General features: G+C 37.5%; 4 protein-coding genes across 6 annotated transcripts; 2 read left to right on the forward strand and 2 right to left on the reverse strand.

Annotated features, from left to right (window-relative positions):
• Window positions 1–669: 669 nt before the first annotated feature.
• LOC126627691 (protein yippee-like At4g27745) lies at window positions 670–3,033 on the reverse strand. Of its 3 annotated transcripts, none has more exons than XM_050297205.1 (4): window positions 2,820–3,033; window positions 2,310–2,339; window positions 2,054–2,180; window positions 670–1,167 (listed from the first exon to the last, which is right to left on the reverse strand). In XM_050297205.1, exons 3-4 carry the CDS (start codon window positions 2,144–2,146, stop codon window positions 940–942), a joined length of 321 nt encoding a protein of 106 aa, XP_050153162.1. In that variant the 5' UTR covers window positions 2,147–2,180; window positions 2,310–2,339; window positions 2,820–3,033; the 3' UTR covers window positions 670–939. The 3 variants fall into 3 exon arrangements, with proteins under 3 accessions (XP_050153162.1, XP_050153160.1, XP_050153161.1); XM_050297203.1 differs by lacking the exon at window positions 2,820–3,033 and adding an exon at window positions 2,647–2,807; XM_050297204.1 differs by lacking the exon at window positions 2,820–3,033 and adding an exon at window positions 2,496–2,616.
• Window positions 3,034–3,477: 444 nt separating this feature from the next.
• On the reverse strand, window positions 3,478–4,487 carry LOC126627690 (protein yippee-like At4g27740). Its single transcript, XM_050297202.1, has 3 exons — window positions 4,323–4,487; window positions 4,107–4,203; window positions 3,478–3,890 (listed from the first exon to the last, which is right to left on the reverse strand). The coding sequence occupies exons 2-3, from the start codon at window positions 4,197–4,199 to the stop codon at window positions 3,663–3,665; spliced, it is 321 nt and encodes a 106-aa protein (XP_050153159.1). The 5' UTR covers window positions 4,200–4,203; window positions 4,323–4,487; the 3' UTR covers window positions 3,478–3,662.
• Window positions 4,488–6,657: 2,170 nt separating this feature from the next.
• LOC126629109 (RNA-binding protein 2-like) lies at window positions 6,658–10,706 on the forward strand. The gene is made up of 7 exons (XM_050298995.1): window positions 6,658–6,972; window positions 8,076–8,197; window positions 8,284–8,521; window positions 8,619–8,680; window positions 8,756–8,837; window positions 10,060–10,180; window positions 10,292–10,706. The coding sequence occupies exons 1-6, from the start codon at window positions 6,879–6,881 to the stop codon at window positions 10,161–10,163; spliced, it is 702 nt and encodes a 233-aa protein (XP_050154952.1). The 5' UTR covers window positions 6,658–6,878; the 3' UTR covers window positions 10,164–10,180; window positions 10,292–10,706.
• On the forward strand, window positions 8,619–17,516 carry LOC126629108 (oligopeptide transporter 6-like). The gene is made up of 8 exons (XM_050298994.1): window positions 8,619–8,680; window positions 8,756–8,837; window positions 14,424–14,930; window positions 15,229–15,326; window positions 15,421–15,990; window positions 16,100–16,346; window positions 16,472–16,654; window positions 16,738–17,516. The coding sequence occupies exons 2-8, from the start codon at window positions 8,808–8,810 to the stop codon at window positions 17,350–17,352; spliced, it is 2,250 nt and encodes a 749-aa protein (XP_050154951.1). The 5' UTR covers window positions 8,619–8,680; window positions 8,756–8,807; the 3' UTR covers window positions 17,353–17,516.
• Window positions 17,517–17,540: the final 24 nt, after the last annotated feature.

Consider the following 17,540-nt stretch of genomic DNA (forward strand, 5'->3'; position numbering starts at 1 on the left):
AAACTTTTGGTACTGTTTACTTTAACAAAAAATCACATTTTTACAGTAAAAAGTTAATTCTGATGTTTTCAAGCGTTCAATAACATGTAGCGTACTCTCCTCGTATTTCAGACACAATGAAAAATTTCTTCCAGTACTTTGCTAGTGTAAACAAAGTAGCTCCTAGTTTACTCCCAAGTGTCAAGCGCTATACCAATAACATATAGTGTATTGTCCTATGTTTCAGACACAGTGAAAAATTTGTTCAGTGCTTGGCTAGTGTAAACAAAGTAGCCCCTAGTTTATTCCAAGTGTCAAGTGCCATACCAAGGGAGCCCCTAGTTTATTCCAAGCGTCAACTGCTATATTAGGGGAGGGAGGACTAATATAAAACATAGACGTAGTAGGATGTCTCAAATTACAAAAATTCTATAGTGCTTAGAAATTTTTACCTTTAAATTATAGTTATTTGTTTTTGATCGAGGACTTAATGGAAAAAACAATGGAGGAGTTTTTGATATTCAGAACAATATAATCTTGACATTCATGTTTATGTAATTTTATTTCTGTGTCAATAATTTCAAGCAGTGTTTTAACTAGTCAACAGTATTAACAAGGTACATTTTGCTGGAAATGTTTAAAATATATGGAGAACATGTCATCATTGGTACATTTGATGGTAACAACGCATTATTAACGACAAATTGATATAAAGAACGATTGTTGTTTCATAGTCGGACTAATTTAAAGATGTTTCTTTGACCATTATATCTACAGATGAAGTCCCGGGAAGCAAAACACCGATAAGGAAAGTATGCAAGCAAAGAACTTTACCGCAAGAAACAATGATAGATTGTCAAGGAATGCCGAGTTTCTGTACAAAGAAGAACACTGCATATATAGGAACCTGCATATTGGTACACTTAACACAGAAATCGGAACAAATGGCAGGAACCTTTGCTACCAATCTTCCTTCACAATTTTGGACTTCTCAAATATGAACTTCCCTTCTTTGTACTTTTGCAATGCCTCATAAGCTCGTACGTACTTCCAACCCAACACCTCACGGCAATCACCACAGTGGATATCAGCAACAGTATGCAGACCGGTTAAGAGACGTCTGTCTTCTTTTGCCCCAACAACAACATTCATTGCGTGGGAGAACAGAAATGCTCGGCCATGTTTTCCCTATAAACAAATTGTTGGAAAACAACGTTTATCACACCCGAATATGAAATGAAACAAAGCATTCAGATTTTTTAAGCAGATGCAATACATTCATCTTACAAGATCTGGCACAAAGAGCAAACCAAGTGTCCTATTCATGTAAATATGGAAAGTTATCTTCTTATGCTCATTCGGTTCATATATTGATTGCAGCCAAGAACCCTCATGATTCACGATAAAGAAATACGAAGAACAAAAAGCACAAGAACCTACAGAGGCAGTTGACATACCAATCTCAATTATTCTATGAAATGTACCCTCTTTGTGCAAAGGTTAGTGATTTTCACACTCGTTTTCTCCTCCTACACTCTTCTCCCGGATCCTATTATTGATTCTCCCTTACTTATTCAATCCAACAGGTAGAAGAAAAAAAAAAGAAAAAAAAAGAGGAGGGTGTGCAGACAGAGAAGAGGGACTGCGGTAATGTGCAGCATGAAGTGAAACATGAAGTTGTAATGTACATCATGTTAATATAGAGCATAATTTTGCAGCTGACGAGTTAGCCAAATTGGGTTTAAATAGTGAGATGGAGTTTCAAGAGCCTCTCCTTGTTTAGTTCAAACTTTTTCGGATGACTACTCTGGAGTTGCTACAGCTAGATTAGTTGTTTGTGTTTCTTTTTCTTCTTCCATGTTACCCAAAAAAAAAATGAAAAAGGAAAAAGTAAGAGTGATTACGGAATCACATGAAACCCTACGCAAATCAGTTTAAAGTTCGACAACAGTCAATGATCAGTTGGGATTGGGAAGAACTAGTAAAAACTCCAAAGAAGCAAAAATTCAAACCTCATTTTCTCAAAGAATAAAAAACAAAGAAAATTAAACAATTAGAATTGTGGAAACCTCACCTGAAAGGCCTTGGAAATTATATCATCATGAAGTGAGACATGGTTTCTGCAATTACAACAGCTGTACAATCTAGGCCCTACCAAATCCGCCATTAACAAACAAATTCACAGCTCTAAACACCTCTCACTGCTCGGCAACCAGAAAAAAAAAAAAAGCAAAAGAGAGAAAATTTACACACAGGAGAGTAAAATTCTGTAAAAATTAAAATATGAAAATGAAAATGTGGATTAAGAGAAAGATTATAAATTTAATTACCTGCAACAAGATCAAAATTGACCTAGAAACCTGCAATCAAAGATACGATTACCAACCGAGTTAGCGTGCAAGATTCCAAAGGTAAAATATATAATTTTAAAAATTTGAAAAATTGAATTTTGAAAGAGACAGGATTTGCATTTAAGGGTAAGCTACAAGAACACTGAGAGGATAAAGATTAACAACCCCAGATTAAAAATTGATAAATTAGGTGATTAGGAAGGGGAAAGTTGGAGTCTTTGAAGTGAAATTCATGGGATATAATAAAATAAGAAAAAAAACCCATTAATTAATTGGGTATTAATATGGGAAAAGTCCGAAGGGATAAGGATCTGACCTGTTTAACCAGTCGCTAATTGTGATTAAAAATGATGAGATAGTTGGGAAATTGCTTTGTTCTTTACTGGTAGAATTTAATCAATTGATTACTAGCTGTTAAGCACTACAAGCAAAGTCGGGAAATTGAAAGAGAAATTGCATTAAATTCAAAAGAAAAAGAAAAGCAGTAACCTTTTAAGAGAGAGAGAGAGAGAATCTTCTGCAAAATCTCCGTTTCAACATCTACTGTTCTGTATTTCAAACATACTGAAAAATCTTTATGAGCGCTAGTGTAAACAAAGTAGCCACCTAGTTTATTCCCAACTGTAAACTGCTCTACCAGTGGAGCCCCTAGTTTATTCCAAGTGTCAACTGCTATACCGGGGGAGGGAGGACTAATATAAAACATAGTTGTCAAGATAACAATGTCTCAAATTACAAAAAATTTATGGTGCTTCAAAATTTTTACCGTTAAATTATAGTTATTTACTTTTGATCAAGGACTTATGGACAAAAAAATGAAGGAGTGTTTTTATGTTCAGAACAGTATTATCTTGACATTCTCATTTATGTAAATTTTATTTGCGTGTCCATAATTTCAACGGTGTTTTAACTAGTCAACAACATTAACAAGGTACATTTTGCTGGAAATGTTGAAACTATATGGATAACATGTCATTGGTACATTTTGATGGTCACAACACATTATTAAAGACAAATTGATATACAGATTGTTTCATAGTCGGACTAATTTAAAGATGTTTCTTTGACCATTATATCGAGAGATGAAGTCCTGGGAAGCAAAACACCAGCAAGGAAAGTATGAAAGCAAAGAACTTCACCAACGGGGTTCATCAACCTTCAAGTCCATATATTACTAACATTAGTTTCTGCTGAACATATGCAGAGAATCAACAAGAAGAAGCACAAATTATCCCCAAACGATCGTAAACCTTCGAAAATCGAATTATTTTAGCGGAAGTTATAGAGTAAAAGGATCACGACACCGACTCTTGTCATGCGTCATGGGGGGATTTATTGGTACTGCTTAGAAATCTTTGCTCTCTCGATTATAAATTTCCCTTGCTTGTACATCTGAGTCTGCTCATAAGCTCGAATGTACTTCCAACCTAAGACCTGGCCGCAGTTGCTGCAATAGATGTCAGCAACTGAGAAAACACCAGTTATGAGCTTCCTGTCCTCCTTTTGTCCCACAATGACGTTCATTGCATGAGAGAACATGTATGCCGGCCCTGATTTTGCCTAAACAACGAAATCCGAACGATAAATTGTAAGTTCTTCCAGGTCATAGAAGTGTTTTATGCAGAAGCACTTCCAACTGCTTTTTCAAGAAGCACTAGAATTTTTAATAAATATTTTCATGTATTTCTATTAAAATCACTTCTAGCAAATAGTTCTCAACCTAAATTGGAGTGAAAATAATAGACTAAAATACATTAACCATGTTTCAGTTTTCACCAGAAATTTCTTGGAGATGAGGTCGTCACGAAGAGCAAGAGGATTATGGCAACTTCTGCAGCTGAAGAAGGGACCGCCGCCGGATTCCGCCATTAAACTGAAAGATTTCGACACCACGTTAAAAACAATCAGACCCGATTCAAAACACAGCCTATATATATATATATATATACACGGAGGATAAAAGTGGAAGAAAAAGAATTGAAATCTTCATACGTGGAGGAGTATGAAGAGATTATGCTCCCAAAAATTGAAGAAGCATAAGGAGTGGGGGGGGGCAGATTTGTAGAGTTTGGAGAGTTGACCAGAAATAGTGTTTCAGCTGGAAAAAATGGATGAGGGTGATGAAAAAGGATAAGGCTGGTTGATGAAAAGTACACAAAATAATAATATAATTTTGTGGAATAATGGAAATCAAATCATCTATATCGAGATCGAAAATAATACTCGACGACAAGTTGGTAAGAATTGTTAGAAGTGGTTGAAGTCATCTTTTCTTTGGTCAAAGGCACTCAACCAGTTTTTGGAATTCTAAGCGTTTGTTAGGAAGTGTTATTAAGATAACTGAAAACGTTTTTTTGCAAATAGTTATAATCTCAACCAACGTAATGCAAAATTTGATACTTGTTCATAATCTCAACCGGTGTTTAAACTAGTCAACAATATTAATAAGTTATGTTTAATTTTGCTAGAAGTATTGAAAATGTACAGATGACACGTTTTTAAGTTTTGATTGGAACAACGATATCGATGGGTGAAACAAAACATCAATAAGAAAAGTAGAAAAGCAAAGAACTTTACCAATGAGTTTTGAGTTTTGTCAACACGTAAAGTGTTGTATCAATTGACTAAAAGTTTGATGCCATTGATAATTGTGTATCAATGTACTATTAACTTCAAAATGTATCAATATTTTGTTGATAGCGTATCGGTATTCTGTCAATACAATTGATAGTGTATTGGGGGTTTGCTTTTCTTCTCTCCCACTAAGAGATTTTCTCATTGTGTGTGTGAGTTTGCCCCTTCTTTTTTTTTTCCAGATTTCAGTTTTGCTACCTACCCTAGCTCCGGCTGGGGTAGGTGGTAGCCTTTTCCTTCATTTTGTTCTCCCCTTCCTTTCCTTCTCCTCTGTTCTACCTACATATTCACACTCCTCTTCCATCATCAATCTATGTTTTCTTCCGATTCTTCCTTTATGACTTCACTCCATCCTTCATCAATTTCTTCCCAAATTCGGTTTGCAATAACTTTTGACCACATTTTGTTATGGTTCATCGGGAAGGTGTGTAGAGTTTTCGGTGTTTGCATCGGCTCGAGTGTTCGCACCACCTTCTTTCCTAGGTCTGCCTTTGGTGGCAGTGTTGCTTGTGGGAATCCCACTAGGTTCTTTGATTTCTTCTACTTCGTGGCTGCAATCGGAAAGGGACTAGTTGTTGGATGATGAAGTCTTATTTCCTACCTTTTTTGAGGCATTGTTTGGTTTGAATTCTGGCGTTCGTCAGGGTAGATGGGTCAAGCTGATCAAGAGGAGATGCAGTGGCGTTAGTAGAAGAAGGACTAGGGTTTCTTTCGGTTTGTGTGTGTATTTGGGCCTAATCACTTGGTTGGGCGTTTGTTGTTTGGTTTGGAAAGTCCCATTTTGCTTTGGGTACATGTATTAGACCTTTGTTGTAAATTTGTTCAGTTAGTAATAAAAGTTTGGAAACTTTAACGAAAAATCACATTTTTACACTAAAAAGTCAATCTTGATAATATTCAATTTACCCTTTATTTTGTCCTTATTGTTAAAACTCAAAGTTTTCAAATTATTTTTATTAGTTTTCCTTAAAAGTTTCACCATGTTCTGCCATGTGTTTTACCCAAAAAAAAAATATATATATAGAAGTCCATCTTATTTTTCAATACAATGTGTACAATCTACACATTACTGCCCACACGTTTACAAATTGATGGCTCTACCATTTTGAGCCATATCCCTTTCACTCTAATTAATTTAAAGAGGAAGTAATAGTTCATTAATTTTAATTTTATTGGAGTAATGATCTTTTAATTAAAAATTTGTGATCATTGGTCCCTTAACTCGTCAAAACGTGTAGTTATGGTCATTTTCGTTAACTCTGTCAAAACTTCCGTCAAAATAAGTTACTTGCATGATACGTGAGACTGAATAAAGGGATAAATAAGTAAAACGAAATTATTTCATGGTGGAACGCGTGGCTTTGCATCAAAATGCAGCTTTGTGCGTCTGATGGTATATTTCCAGTCTGTTTAATAGCCTCCGGCCCTCTTTGTTGCATTTGATCCCATTCCCTCGTGAAATAATATTTCGTTTTCTTTATTTGCCTCCACATTCAACTTTCACGTGTCATACACGTGATTTATTTTGACGTAACGGTACGTTTTAATGAGTTAAAAAATTAATAATTATAAATTTTTAATTAAGAAACATTACTCCGATCAAATTAAAACCGACGAACTATTACTAAGATTTCCTCTGAATTTAAGTGACAAAGAATGCAGTTTGACAATACAATTGGTTGTAACAATTTTTAGGAATAAAAAAAAAACCAAAAAGACAAGTAAAGGGAAATCGAGGAGTAGAAGTAACTCCAAGAGGTTTGCCCGCTCTGTGCTCTCCTCTCCTACTCTTCCTGTCTCTCATCCTCTACTGGAAAAACCAGAATCTTTCAACTTCCTTTCTCTCCACTCTCCATATCTCTCGCTGTGGAGCCCACAAACCAAGCAGGTAGTGACGGTCGGCAAGCCTCAAACATGGCGGACGCGTACTGGAGGTACAGCGACGGTCGACAACCGCCGCCCTCGGCGATGAATTCAGTCGTTGGAAAGCGTCCTCGCTCCGATTACGGTATGTTAAATTCCTCAAATTTCCCCTTTTTTGGGTTTCCTCTCTCCTTTTTGCGTGCGTTTGGGGTTTATTAAATTAGGGTTCTTGGGGATTTTAGTCTCTTCGTGGTTGCCCTGAGAGCAGAATTGTGAACAAAAAATGGAGATTTCAGCTGACATTTAAGTAGTCGAACTAGGTTTTCAATGGGGAATTGAAATTTGGGATCTTTTGATCTATGTTGTATGTGGTTTAATCACTATTTGATGTTTATGTGGATAAGCTTATTAAGCCATCAATTTCGGCTTTCAGATGGGGCTTCCATGGTTATTTTTGAGATATAATTGCTTAGATTACATGATAAATTTGCATTCTTGTTAGTTTTCTGTGCTCTATTTATTTTATCTACACACATTTTAGTGTAAACATTGTTCAAAGCATGCATATGGGAGCTAAAATGAGTATTCCTAATCTCATTATGCACATTCGTGAACATGTTTCGGTCTGTTGTACTGCATCCATGAGGAGGGTAGTCTATATATTTTGGACACCCATTTGTTGGTAATATGACCAGTGTCATATTTGTGCAAGCTGCGTGCTGGCGGGTCCCGGCTCCCAGATCATCTTCGTTATTAGTTTATTTTAAGTGTCAAAATCCCTGGAGGCTGTTAATAATTTTTCATCTTTAATGAATGCCCGGTTTGATTCAAGGATCAGCCTCTTATCTCGAGTTCTGTAAGCCTTAATCGGTGTACAGATTGTATTATACATGAGTTTTTAATTGAAGTTATTTGAAGATATGCTACTATGTAGATCACTACAGTTACTATATAAACTACTAAGCTGCTAGCATTAAATGTGAAAGGAAAATTCAAGTCGTTGTGTTAGCATATGCAATATATTGAGACGTTTGGGTACCTCATGGGCATGTAACAACTTAATTACCTGATTATGACTGATGCAGTAGTTGGTGATTATAGCAATTTGATTTTGTTAGGTCATCAGCAGTTTAACTTAATATTCTCTTGTTTATAGCTTTATGCCACCTACTGCGTTTATAATTATATGCCTTCAAATATTGTTTATTTTCTCTTTTGGTATCCTGAAGTACATCCTTCATCTTTTAGATACCCAGGGTGGTCAAGACCTCCCTAACTATTATCCCCATGAAGATGATAGAGGTTCTATGCGAGGAATTAGAGATACCGACTCCATAAATGCGTCGTATGATCGCTACCTGCGCAATGCGGTACTTACTTTTCTTTTTCTAGAACTGTCACATTTTTCATCATACGTTTGAAGTTTCGGGGGCTAATGTTACAAGTTATGCTTCAGCAAATGTCATCATATAGTGGGGGACAATCTGCTAGAAACATGAGTGGAGGACCACCTGGTCGTGCTGTTGAGGATCCACGCATGATGGGAATTGGGGGTGTTGACCCTGGGGCACCTGCAAAAGATAGGGTCTTAGGAATGGGAAGTGGACGGCCTGATGCTCCCCTTCCTCCTGGTGCTACCAGTACGCTATTTGTGGAGGGATTGCCTCCCAACTGTACAAGACGTGAAGTAGCTCGTATCCTTAAAATTTTCTAGGGGTCGCAGTTTTATAACCCTTTGTGTCATTACTTGCACTTTACCTTTCTCGAGTTTACCTTCACTTAGTTTTGAAGATATCTTTCGCCCTTTCGTTGGCTACAAGGAAGTGAGACTTGTGAGCAAGGAATCCAGACATGTAAGTTTTTCTTTCCCAAGGGATAAGATTGAATGGTTATTGACTGTTGGATTCTCAAATAATTTATCTGTGCAGCCTGGAGGAGATCCACTGGTACTTTGTTTTGTTGATTTTGTGAGTCCGGCCCATGCAGCAACTGCTATGGATGCATTGCAAGGTAAGTTTACATTTTTGTTAAATTTGTTGAAATCATAGCACCATAGTTTCTTTGACATTTCTTATGCCATTGTTGGAGAAGTTACATAAAAAAATTTCTTCACTTCGTAAGAAGATGGACTGCAAAATGATTCATGAAAAAGGAAAGAAAAAAAAAAAGATTTGCATCAATAGTTTGGATTGTTGTTTCGTTTCCTTTCCAAAAAAAATAAAAAAAGTTTGGATTGTTGTTTGGCAGTTTTGTGTAATTAACAAAATGTAATTAACAAAAAGAAAATAAAGGAAAGGCCACTACGTTATCAAATTTTACAATGCAGATAAGATTGTGTTGCTTCAATTCATATGGAAATTTTGTACACAGTATTTGTAAATTTAAACCCCTTTTAACTTCCAAAGCTACCTGACATTTTCAACCACTTAAAAGATTGTCAAACCCCTAGTTTTGTGGCATTTATTTTCCGTTTAAAGTGAGATAACTTACTATTCAAGGCATGTGACTTCGTTTTTTAAGTAGGTGATTCATGGGGCCACTTTCTATTGGCTTTATGAGGTGAACATAGATTACCGCTGCCCATAGGTCTTGGTTTCACCCCTTACTTTAAACTAGAAGTTGATTGGTCAGCAAAGTCATCCAGTACCAGTATACCATAAACCAAACTTTGCAAAATTGTTCCAAACAATGGAAGGGATTGCCTTTATGGTTCATTTTTTATCCTCCAAGATTCTGCGAATGCCTTGAAACTCGTTGGTTTCCTTGGGACTTGATTTTTCCCTTAATTAGTCAAGTAGGACAGCGAGACTGGTGAGAGAAGCCATATAATTTCAGTTTGGCCGCACTTGTAATTCAGTCTAAGAATGCTGCTTGGGACAATGCTGCTCTCGGGATAGTTGTCTCATGTTTTAGCCTACACTTCGTCTTTTGTTCCTGGAAGATGAAATCTCATTATGAGGAGGTTTATCTAGTGAAACTGTATACTTTATGTCAAGAGAGGAAGTGCGTGAACTTCATTTTTGGAATGAGGGAGACCTGTTTTACCCTCTGTCAATCTAGGACATGTGTGGCGAACTCAGGTTTGCTACTTAGGTGTGTTGAAAAATGATAGGTATTAAATATTTAAGATAACGGTTTAACGTCTTTATATCATCTATCTGCTGATACCCTCATTCGGCGTTGAAAACGTACCCAGTTGTTACAGCGTAAATGGTCGAGCTCGATTTTGCAGGTTATAAATTCGATGAGCATGACCGTGACTCAGTCAATTTAAGGTTGCAATTCGCTCGCTATCCTGGTGCGAGGTCAGGTGGTGGGCACCGAGGGAAGCGTTGAATTATGCGGTTTTTCAGGTGATTAACACAGTTTTCGATCCGTACAACCGTTTATATTCATGGCCATTAGGTGCCGAGTTGAAACTAAAAAAAAATCACGCTAAACCGTCAAACGACTCTTCTCTGTAGGACTTGCTTGATTTGGGAGGTTGTGATAGTGAGGGGCGATACAACAAACTTGCAGTTTCGAGAATTAAAGGCGCATAGTTTTAGACTGCTTTTCTGTGTGTAGACAACAGCAGACTTTATTTCCTTTATTTTGATTCGAACTGTTCGGTCTGGTTACCAGTACGATTACATACAGACTATTTCGCCATATGCGATTGCTAGAAAATGTAAACTTATTTGAAGTTAAACATGTTGAAGTCTCCTTGCATTTGCATATGCATATGCTCTGTGATTAGGGTCTAGATTTGATATTATTCCTCGATGAAGTGTGGTAACTGTTGTAGGTTTCATTTTACTGTACTGAAAGTAACTGGCTTTCGTCGTAACTGTTGTAGGTCTCATTTTGTATTGAGAATAACTGGCCTTTTCTGTGTCATTGCTCATTTTCTCTCAAAGATGTCGTGAATTTTGTTCGTCGTAGATACTAGTATGTGAACTCTATGTAGCATTCTTGCGTTTGATTTTCGAGTCTTCTGACTGGGTTTGGGTTGAGTTGTAGATGCATCGAATCCTAACATGATTCGATTGTGATCCACTAGAGTCTACCGTAGAATCGAAGAATTAACATGGTTTCGGAAGATCTGTCTTAAGGGATGTCTTTGGATTTCACTGACTGTTGGGGAAACTGGTAGCTACTGTGTTCTGCACTTGTACTGAATTAGGAGCATGTTAGGGCTTGATTCTTTTACTAACTTCATACTCTCTTTTCACGGCGCGACGTACTAATCTAACGGAGATGTTCTACGGCAGGGGGGGGTCGAAGTTGGGTGCATGTCGGTAGCACGCATTCATTTTTAGACTAGTCGCACTATGCAGTTGGAAATTAATGGTTTCATGTGCTCTGAGAGGTCACATTTTCCTGCATTTGGTCATTCACGTAACCCATAAATGTCATTGCCCTGCCCCCGCAAAGGCCCTACCTTCTCGTCAGCTATGAATGTCGAAGACAAAGAAAAGAGCGACAACGGGGAACTTTTTCCACGGGTCGTTCAGCAAGCTTAACAGAACATTGAGAGGGACGGTTGCGGTGATGGTGATCTTTTTCCGCTGGAAGAGAAATGCGGCGACTGTTCAAGGGGGACCGTCGTGGTAATGGTGTCTTCATCAAGCTTGTCGGACATCGATACCTTGATATTTTTCCCCACACCAACGTTACAAGTGATGGATTTTGTCCCGGAATCTGTGGGGTTCGCACACCTACGATAGTCCCCGGTCACTCAATTTAAGTTGTTGGATCGGATTTAACGGTTAAACTTGTTAAGACAAACGTCTGTAGGTACTCAAGAAAAATTGCGTACATTAGTTGGGTCGCTGGCTTCTAGAAGTGGAACTGTGGAAGTGGCTCTTCAGTCAAACTTAATAGCCGGAAAGCGCCTTTTGAAGTTTGAATCAGTGGATGGTGGGGTGTAGTCTCACTTTCGAGCTCAAACTTCTTTGTTTGTTTCCAACTTTTGTTTGTTTCCAACTTTGGTTTTCCAAGGAACCAATAATTGTTAATTGAAATGGATGCAAGATGGTGACTTTTGAAGTTACGCAAGGCATTTGGATTGTCTGCTCTTCCATTTCTATACTCTTTCCAACTCCTCCTATTTGTTTTTGTTTGTGTGATTACGGTTAAGTCGCGTTAACATTTTATATTGATTTTTTTATAAAAATAATAAAATAAAAAGTAATAAGAATATAAAATGTTAACGTAGCTTAACCGTGATCACACAAAACAAGAGGGGATGGGAAGAGTATGGAAATGAGAGGGCAGACAATCCACCTCAAAACACACTTACAAAATATTACTCGTTTGTTTGAACGTGTTTTAGTACAATAAATCGAAAATTCTCTGAATTTTAAAAGCGCTTTGTGATTTTTTTAGGAAGCATTAAAAATGTTTTTTAGGATTCATTTGCTTTTCTACCAAGGTTGGTCTCATAAATACATTTACGAAAAATGTTTTCAATCATTTAAATAAATAATAAAAAAATTCAAACGAGCTTTACGTGATTATGAAAAGGGAAAATTACTGTGTGGTTAATTTAAAAAATAAAATAAAAGTTTTATCTTCCAAGGCTTATATAGGGTTGATAAATTTTTTGGGGTGTGCTATCCACACATCTTATTTTACTTCTCACACATCCTTGATAATTTCTGTTCGTTAATCTTCTTCAATTCATCCGATCCGACGGTCGAAAATTAAAAACATGTGTGAGAAGTAAAATGGGATGTGTGGATATCGCACCTCAATTTTTTTATCAATTGGTAACAAACATTTAAAAACATTGAACGAAGGACTAAAAAACAAACGCATAATTGCTTGTGATGATTTATGATTAGATTATTACTTCTTTTTTTATTAACGTCTTTATATTTTTATTCGTGACCTCTTGTTGTTTACGATTTAAAAAAAAGAAAACTAATGAAAAAAGCTTGAAAACTTTGAGTTTTAATGATAAGTACAAAATAAAGGGTAAAGTGAATAGTACCATGATTGACTTTTAGTGTAAAAATGTGATTTTTCGTTAAAGTGAACAGTACCAGGTGTTTTCGTTAAAGTTCCTTTTAAAAAATTGGTCTTGGATCTTGATTTCCAATATCCTACGAAAAGATGTGTGGGGTTGGTTAACTACTTGGCTTATTAGTTGACTTTGCTTTGCGCAGAAAGGTATGCCGTTTTATTGACCACGCCAGTTGTACATAATCCAAATGGACAAATATAAAATTAAGAACCCATCAATTAATCTCATTCTATTAAAATTGAACTAAATTTAAATTAAAAAATAATAATCTACAGAAAACTATTGCTTGGGAGATCAAATGTAATTTAATCAAATTGCAATGTTTGTTTGTAGTTCAGTTGGTTGAAAATATTTTTCCTTACTGTTCGAAGCCGAAATTTGAATTGCCCATCTTCGTATAAGAAAAAACAGGAAGTGAATTAAAATAAATATCCTTGTCTCCATCTTACTATGTACTTGTACTTAGAGCCAACAGGATACCAAAGATCTGTAAATCGTGTCCGTTCATCGTACATTGTACATCGTGCGATCAGTTTTTGTCAAGTAGTGTTTGTGTTTAATTTTAAATAAAAATATTTAAAATAATTTATGACTGTACGATGTACGATGAACGGACAAGATTGACAGATTCCCGGGATCCTTACAAAGAGGATCCGGGTTCTACTTAGAACTAACGGGAGATTCGGTGCAAAATCGAGGGACAACAATATTCTAGAATTTATAAAACTGATCTTACTTAAGAAGTTAAAAGTTTGGTTGCTGTTGTCCCTATCTGTTACTATTAATACTGCTACTAAATCATTAAAATGTGTCTATACTTCTCAATCTCTTCTTTATCTTTTGCATTTAGAATTATTCAGAAAGTGATTTCTATTCCCAATTAAATTATCAAGCCATACCGAAAGTGATGTGATGGAAACCCATAAAATTAAATTTTCTGAAAACAAATATTTATTTTCTTTCTTGTATTTCTTGTACAGGATGTGATATTGTGTGAGCCAAATTTGTTAAAATAAACAGTTTTCTAAAAATCCTTTTAGTTTGGCGGACTTAGGACTCTCAGTCTCACATGCATCTCGAATCTCTCTCTCTCTTAAACTCCTATGCCTAGGAGAATTCCTCTTGTACCGTTGTATCTTATTCACCAGAATCTTTTTTTTATCGCTACATTTTGACCATTTGATTTTTTTATAAAAGATTTGACGGTCATATGGTGTATACAATATTCCGGGACTGCTAGAAGATCCCGGTGTATACAGAAAGGGTGCAACATACATTGTTGTAATTGAATATGAATACTTGAAAGACGTAGGATCTCCTCCGTTAGGATTCTAAGCATCCAAACCAACCCTAGCTACTCTCGTAGTCCTACTCCGCACTCTCTCTTCTTATATTATATATATATACACACACAGATATACACATACATAATATTCAATACTCCATATTCAACCTAGCCCTCTCTTTCTCTCTGCGTTGTGTGATTTTACACTCACTTCACGGAGCCGACTGTGCAACTATCTATATCTATAGATACACACATATATTGAATATATATTTCACACATTTGCTTGTTTTTCCACTAGGAACGGCAGCAAGCTGTGTTCATGGCTGAGATAGACGCTGCAAAAGTTGATGCCTCTGCGGCGGAGGAGGAGGAAGTTAACGACTGCTCCATCAAGCAGGTTGACTTGACGGTGCCGAAAACCGACGACCCCACCATTCCCGTGCTCACATTCAGAATGTGGGTTCTTGGTTTGTCTTCATGCATCTTGCTCTCCTTTGTCAACCAGTTCTTCTGGTACAGGAAAAACCCTTTGTCCATCAGTTCGATTTGTGCCCAGATTGCTGTCGTGCCCATTGGGCATCTCATGGCAAGGACGCTGCCTACGTCCCCTTTTTTCAAGGGGACGTGGTTCGAGTTCACCATGAATCCGGGGCCTTTTAATATCAAGGAACATGTTTTGATCACCATATTTGCAAACTCGGGCGCTGGAAGCGTTTACGCTACTCATATCTTGTCTGCTGTGAAGCTCTTGTATAAGAGGAAGCTCACTTTTATTCCTGCCCTGCTTGTTATGTTCACCACTCAGGTTTTCTTTTTTTCTCCTTCTTCTTTGGGTTTCGATTGCTTTTGTGTTTTCTTCTTCTTTGTGTTAATGGAATTGCATTTGGTTTTATAGCGGATTATGACTATTTCGTAGCAATATTTGCATATGCTTTTCGTTTCTCTGACAAATATGTTTATAATGTTCAGTATTGTTTTATCAAAATCTATCAAATCTGCTGAATTTTTGTAACAATAATAACACAATGAACTGTTTGTTTCATACCGAAATTACTAATCTGGTGTCTGACCCTGTAGTTTCTGTTGATCTTGTTTGAATTTAGGTGTTAGGGTTTGGCTGGGCTGGAATTTTCCGAAGAATTCTGGTTGATCCGGAGCAAATGTGGTGGCCTTCTAATCTGGTTCAGGTTTCACTCTTCAGGTAAACATATCTTTGGTTCAGTAATAATCACTCAGTCATTGATTTCGTATCCTGTTTAGCAAGTACTCATAGTAGTAAGTCTTTACTGCTGCAGAGCTCTGCATGAGAAGGACAAAAGGGCGAAAGGTGGAATGACTCGTTCCCAATTCTTCCTCATAGTGATGATCTGCAGTTTCTGTTACTATGTCTTTCCTGGCTATCTGATTTACATCATAACATCTTTCTCTTGGGTATGTTGGCTTGCTCCTAAGTCTATTCTTGTCCAACAACTGGGTTCTGGCTTGTCTGGCCTCGGTATTGGTTCTTTTGCGATTGACTGGGCGGCTATTTCATCATATCTTGGTACTCCGCTAGCTAGCCCATGGTTTGCCACTGCCAATATTGCCATTGGGTTTTTTCTTGTCATGTATGTGATGACACCCATCACGTACTTTTTTGATGTCTACAATGCCAAGAAGTTCCCAATATATTCTAGTGACCTTTTCACGTCTAATGGTACCACGTATGATGTTCTGAGCATCATTGATTCCAAGTTTGAACTTGACCGTCCTACATATGCAAAGTCCGGACCTGTAAATTTGAGCACCTTCTTCGCTATGACTTATGGTCTCGGGTTTGCCACGCTTCCTGCTACGCTTGTGCATGTTCTGCTCTTTAATGCAAGGTAATTTACGTTTGAATCGTTGAACGTTTTCACAAAATGTAAGCATAAGTTAAACTAGAGATCTGCTGTTTGTGAATTGAAGCTGAATTTCATCATACCTTCATTGCAGGGACATTGGAAATGCATTTCGACGACAAAAGAAGTTGGATATCCATGCAAGGCTTATGAAAAAGTACAAATCAGTGCCAACATGGTGGTTTCTCGGCATCCTTGTGGTAAACATTGCTCTTATCCTCTTTGCTTGCCAGTATTACAACGAGTCTCTTCAACTGCCTTGGTGGGGTGTTCTGCTTGCTTGTGCCATTGCCATCTTGTACACAGTTCCAATTGGTATCATCACAGCCACAACAAACCAGGTAACGAAATTAGAACTTTTGTTTATAAGCTAATGCTGTTTGCTGCAAGTTTACAACCGCTTGTTCAAGTTCATGCTAGATAAAGGTTTCTGAAACATTTTTCCGTTCTTTTTTCGTGGTAACAGCAACCGGGTTTGAATATTATCACGGAATATGTGATCGGGTACTTGTACCCGGAGCACCCTGTAGCGAATATGTGCTTCAAAGTGTATGGCTACATCAGTATGGCTCAAGCTTTAACTTTCCTGGCTGATTTTAAGCTTGGTCACTACATGAAGATTCCACCAAGATCAATGTTCATAGCACAGGTCAGTTTCGTTTTTTCGGATTTATCAATTTGCATTACATTTTTGGTTTGAAATCTTCAGAAGCTAACCTCGTGGAATTACAGGTGGTAGGAACGATTGTAGCAGTGATTGTATACCTGGTAACAGCATGGTGGCTGATGGGTGACATTCCAAACCTTTGTGATACCTCCAAGCTGCCAAAGGATAGTCAGTGGACTTGTCCAATGGACCGCGTGTTCTTTGATGCATCAGTTATCTGGGGGCTTGTTGGCCCTCGAAGAATCTTTGGAAACCTCGGTGCATACATGAACGTCAATTGGTTCTTCTTTGGTGGGGCCATTGCCCCTGTGCTTGTCAAGCTTGCACACATGGCTTTCCCCCAACATAATTGGATTCGTCTCATCAACATGCCGGTCTTGCTGGGTGCCACATCCATGATGCCCCCGGCTAGTGCTGTAAACTTTACAAGTTGGATCATTGTTGCATTTCTTTTCGGGTATGTTGTCTACAGGTACAGGCCAGACGTGTGGTCGCGCTATAACTACGTCCTTTCTGGTGGTCTTGATGCCGGAACTGCCTTTGTTACCATATTGATGTTCATTACGCTGCAGAACCGGGGCATTGAACTTAAATGGTGGGGGAACAACGGCGAGGGCTGCCCGTTGGCTACTTGCCCTACTGCTAAAGGGATTGTAGTTGATGGCTGCCCAGTTCACTGACATTAAACTTCATATTTTCAGAAGTAGCATCTTTATGGCTTTTGATGACCTGTAAATATTTTATCAGGGATTCGTTTCTAGTTTTTTCGTTTTATTTCGATATGATATCAATGTTGAAGAACATTTCCATTCTGATTTCAATAGTTCAGATAACTATTTCTCTAGCGTTTGCAGATGATCTTTGTTTT

Source organism: Malus sylvestris, chromosome 7, assembly GCF_916048215.2.
Source record: "Malus sylvestris chromosome 7, drMalSylv7.2, whole genome shotgun sequence".
NCBI lineage: Eukaryota > Viridiplantae > Streptophyta > Magnoliopsida > Rosales > Rosaceae > Malus > Malus sylvestris.

Excerpts from the sequence above, each read along its gene's own strand:
- LOC126629108 (XM_050298994.1), top strand. The coding sequence starts at position 8,808 with ATGCAGCAACTGCTATGGATGCATTGCAAG. Across the intron at positions 14,931-15,228 it reads TTGTTATGTTCACCACTCAG|GTGTTAGGGTTTGGCTGGGC; the intron begins GTTTTCTTTTTT and ends GTTTGAATTTAG. Across the intron at positions 16,655-16,737 it reads GATCAATGTTCATAGCACAG|GTGGTAGGAACGATTGTAGC; the intron begins GTCAGTTTCGTT and ends GTGGAATTACAG.
- LOC126627690 (XM_050297202.1), bottom strand. The coding sequence starts at position 4,199 with ATGGCGGAATCCGGCGGCGGTCCCTTCTTCAGCTGCAGAAGTTGCCAT. Across the intron at positions 3,891-4,106 it reads TCATCTCCAAGAAATTTCTG|GCAAAATCAGGGCCGGCATA; the intron begins GTGAAAACTGAA and ends TTCGTTGTTTAG.
- LOC126629109 (XM_050298995.1), top strand. The coding sequence starts at position 6,879 with ATGGCGGACGCGTACTGGAGGTACAGCGACGGTCGACAACCGCCGCCC. Across the intron at positions 8,198-8,283 it reads ATCGCTACCTGCGCAATGCG|CAAATGTCATCATATAGTGG; the intron begins GTACTTACTTTT and ends GTTATGCTTCAG. Across the intron at positions 8,838-10,059 it reads TGCTATGGATGCATTGCAAG|GTTATAAATTCGATGAGCAT; the intron begins GTAAGTTTACAT and ends TCGATTTTGCAG.
- LOC126627691 (XM_050297205.1), bottom strand. The coding sequence starts at position 2,146 with ATGGCGGATTTGGTAGGGCCTAGATTGTACAGCTGTTGTAATTGCAGA. Across the intron at positions 1,168-2,053 it reads TAATTTCCAAGGCCTTTCAG|GGAAAACATGGCCGAGCATT; the intron begins GTGAGGTTTCCA and ends ATTTGTTTATAG.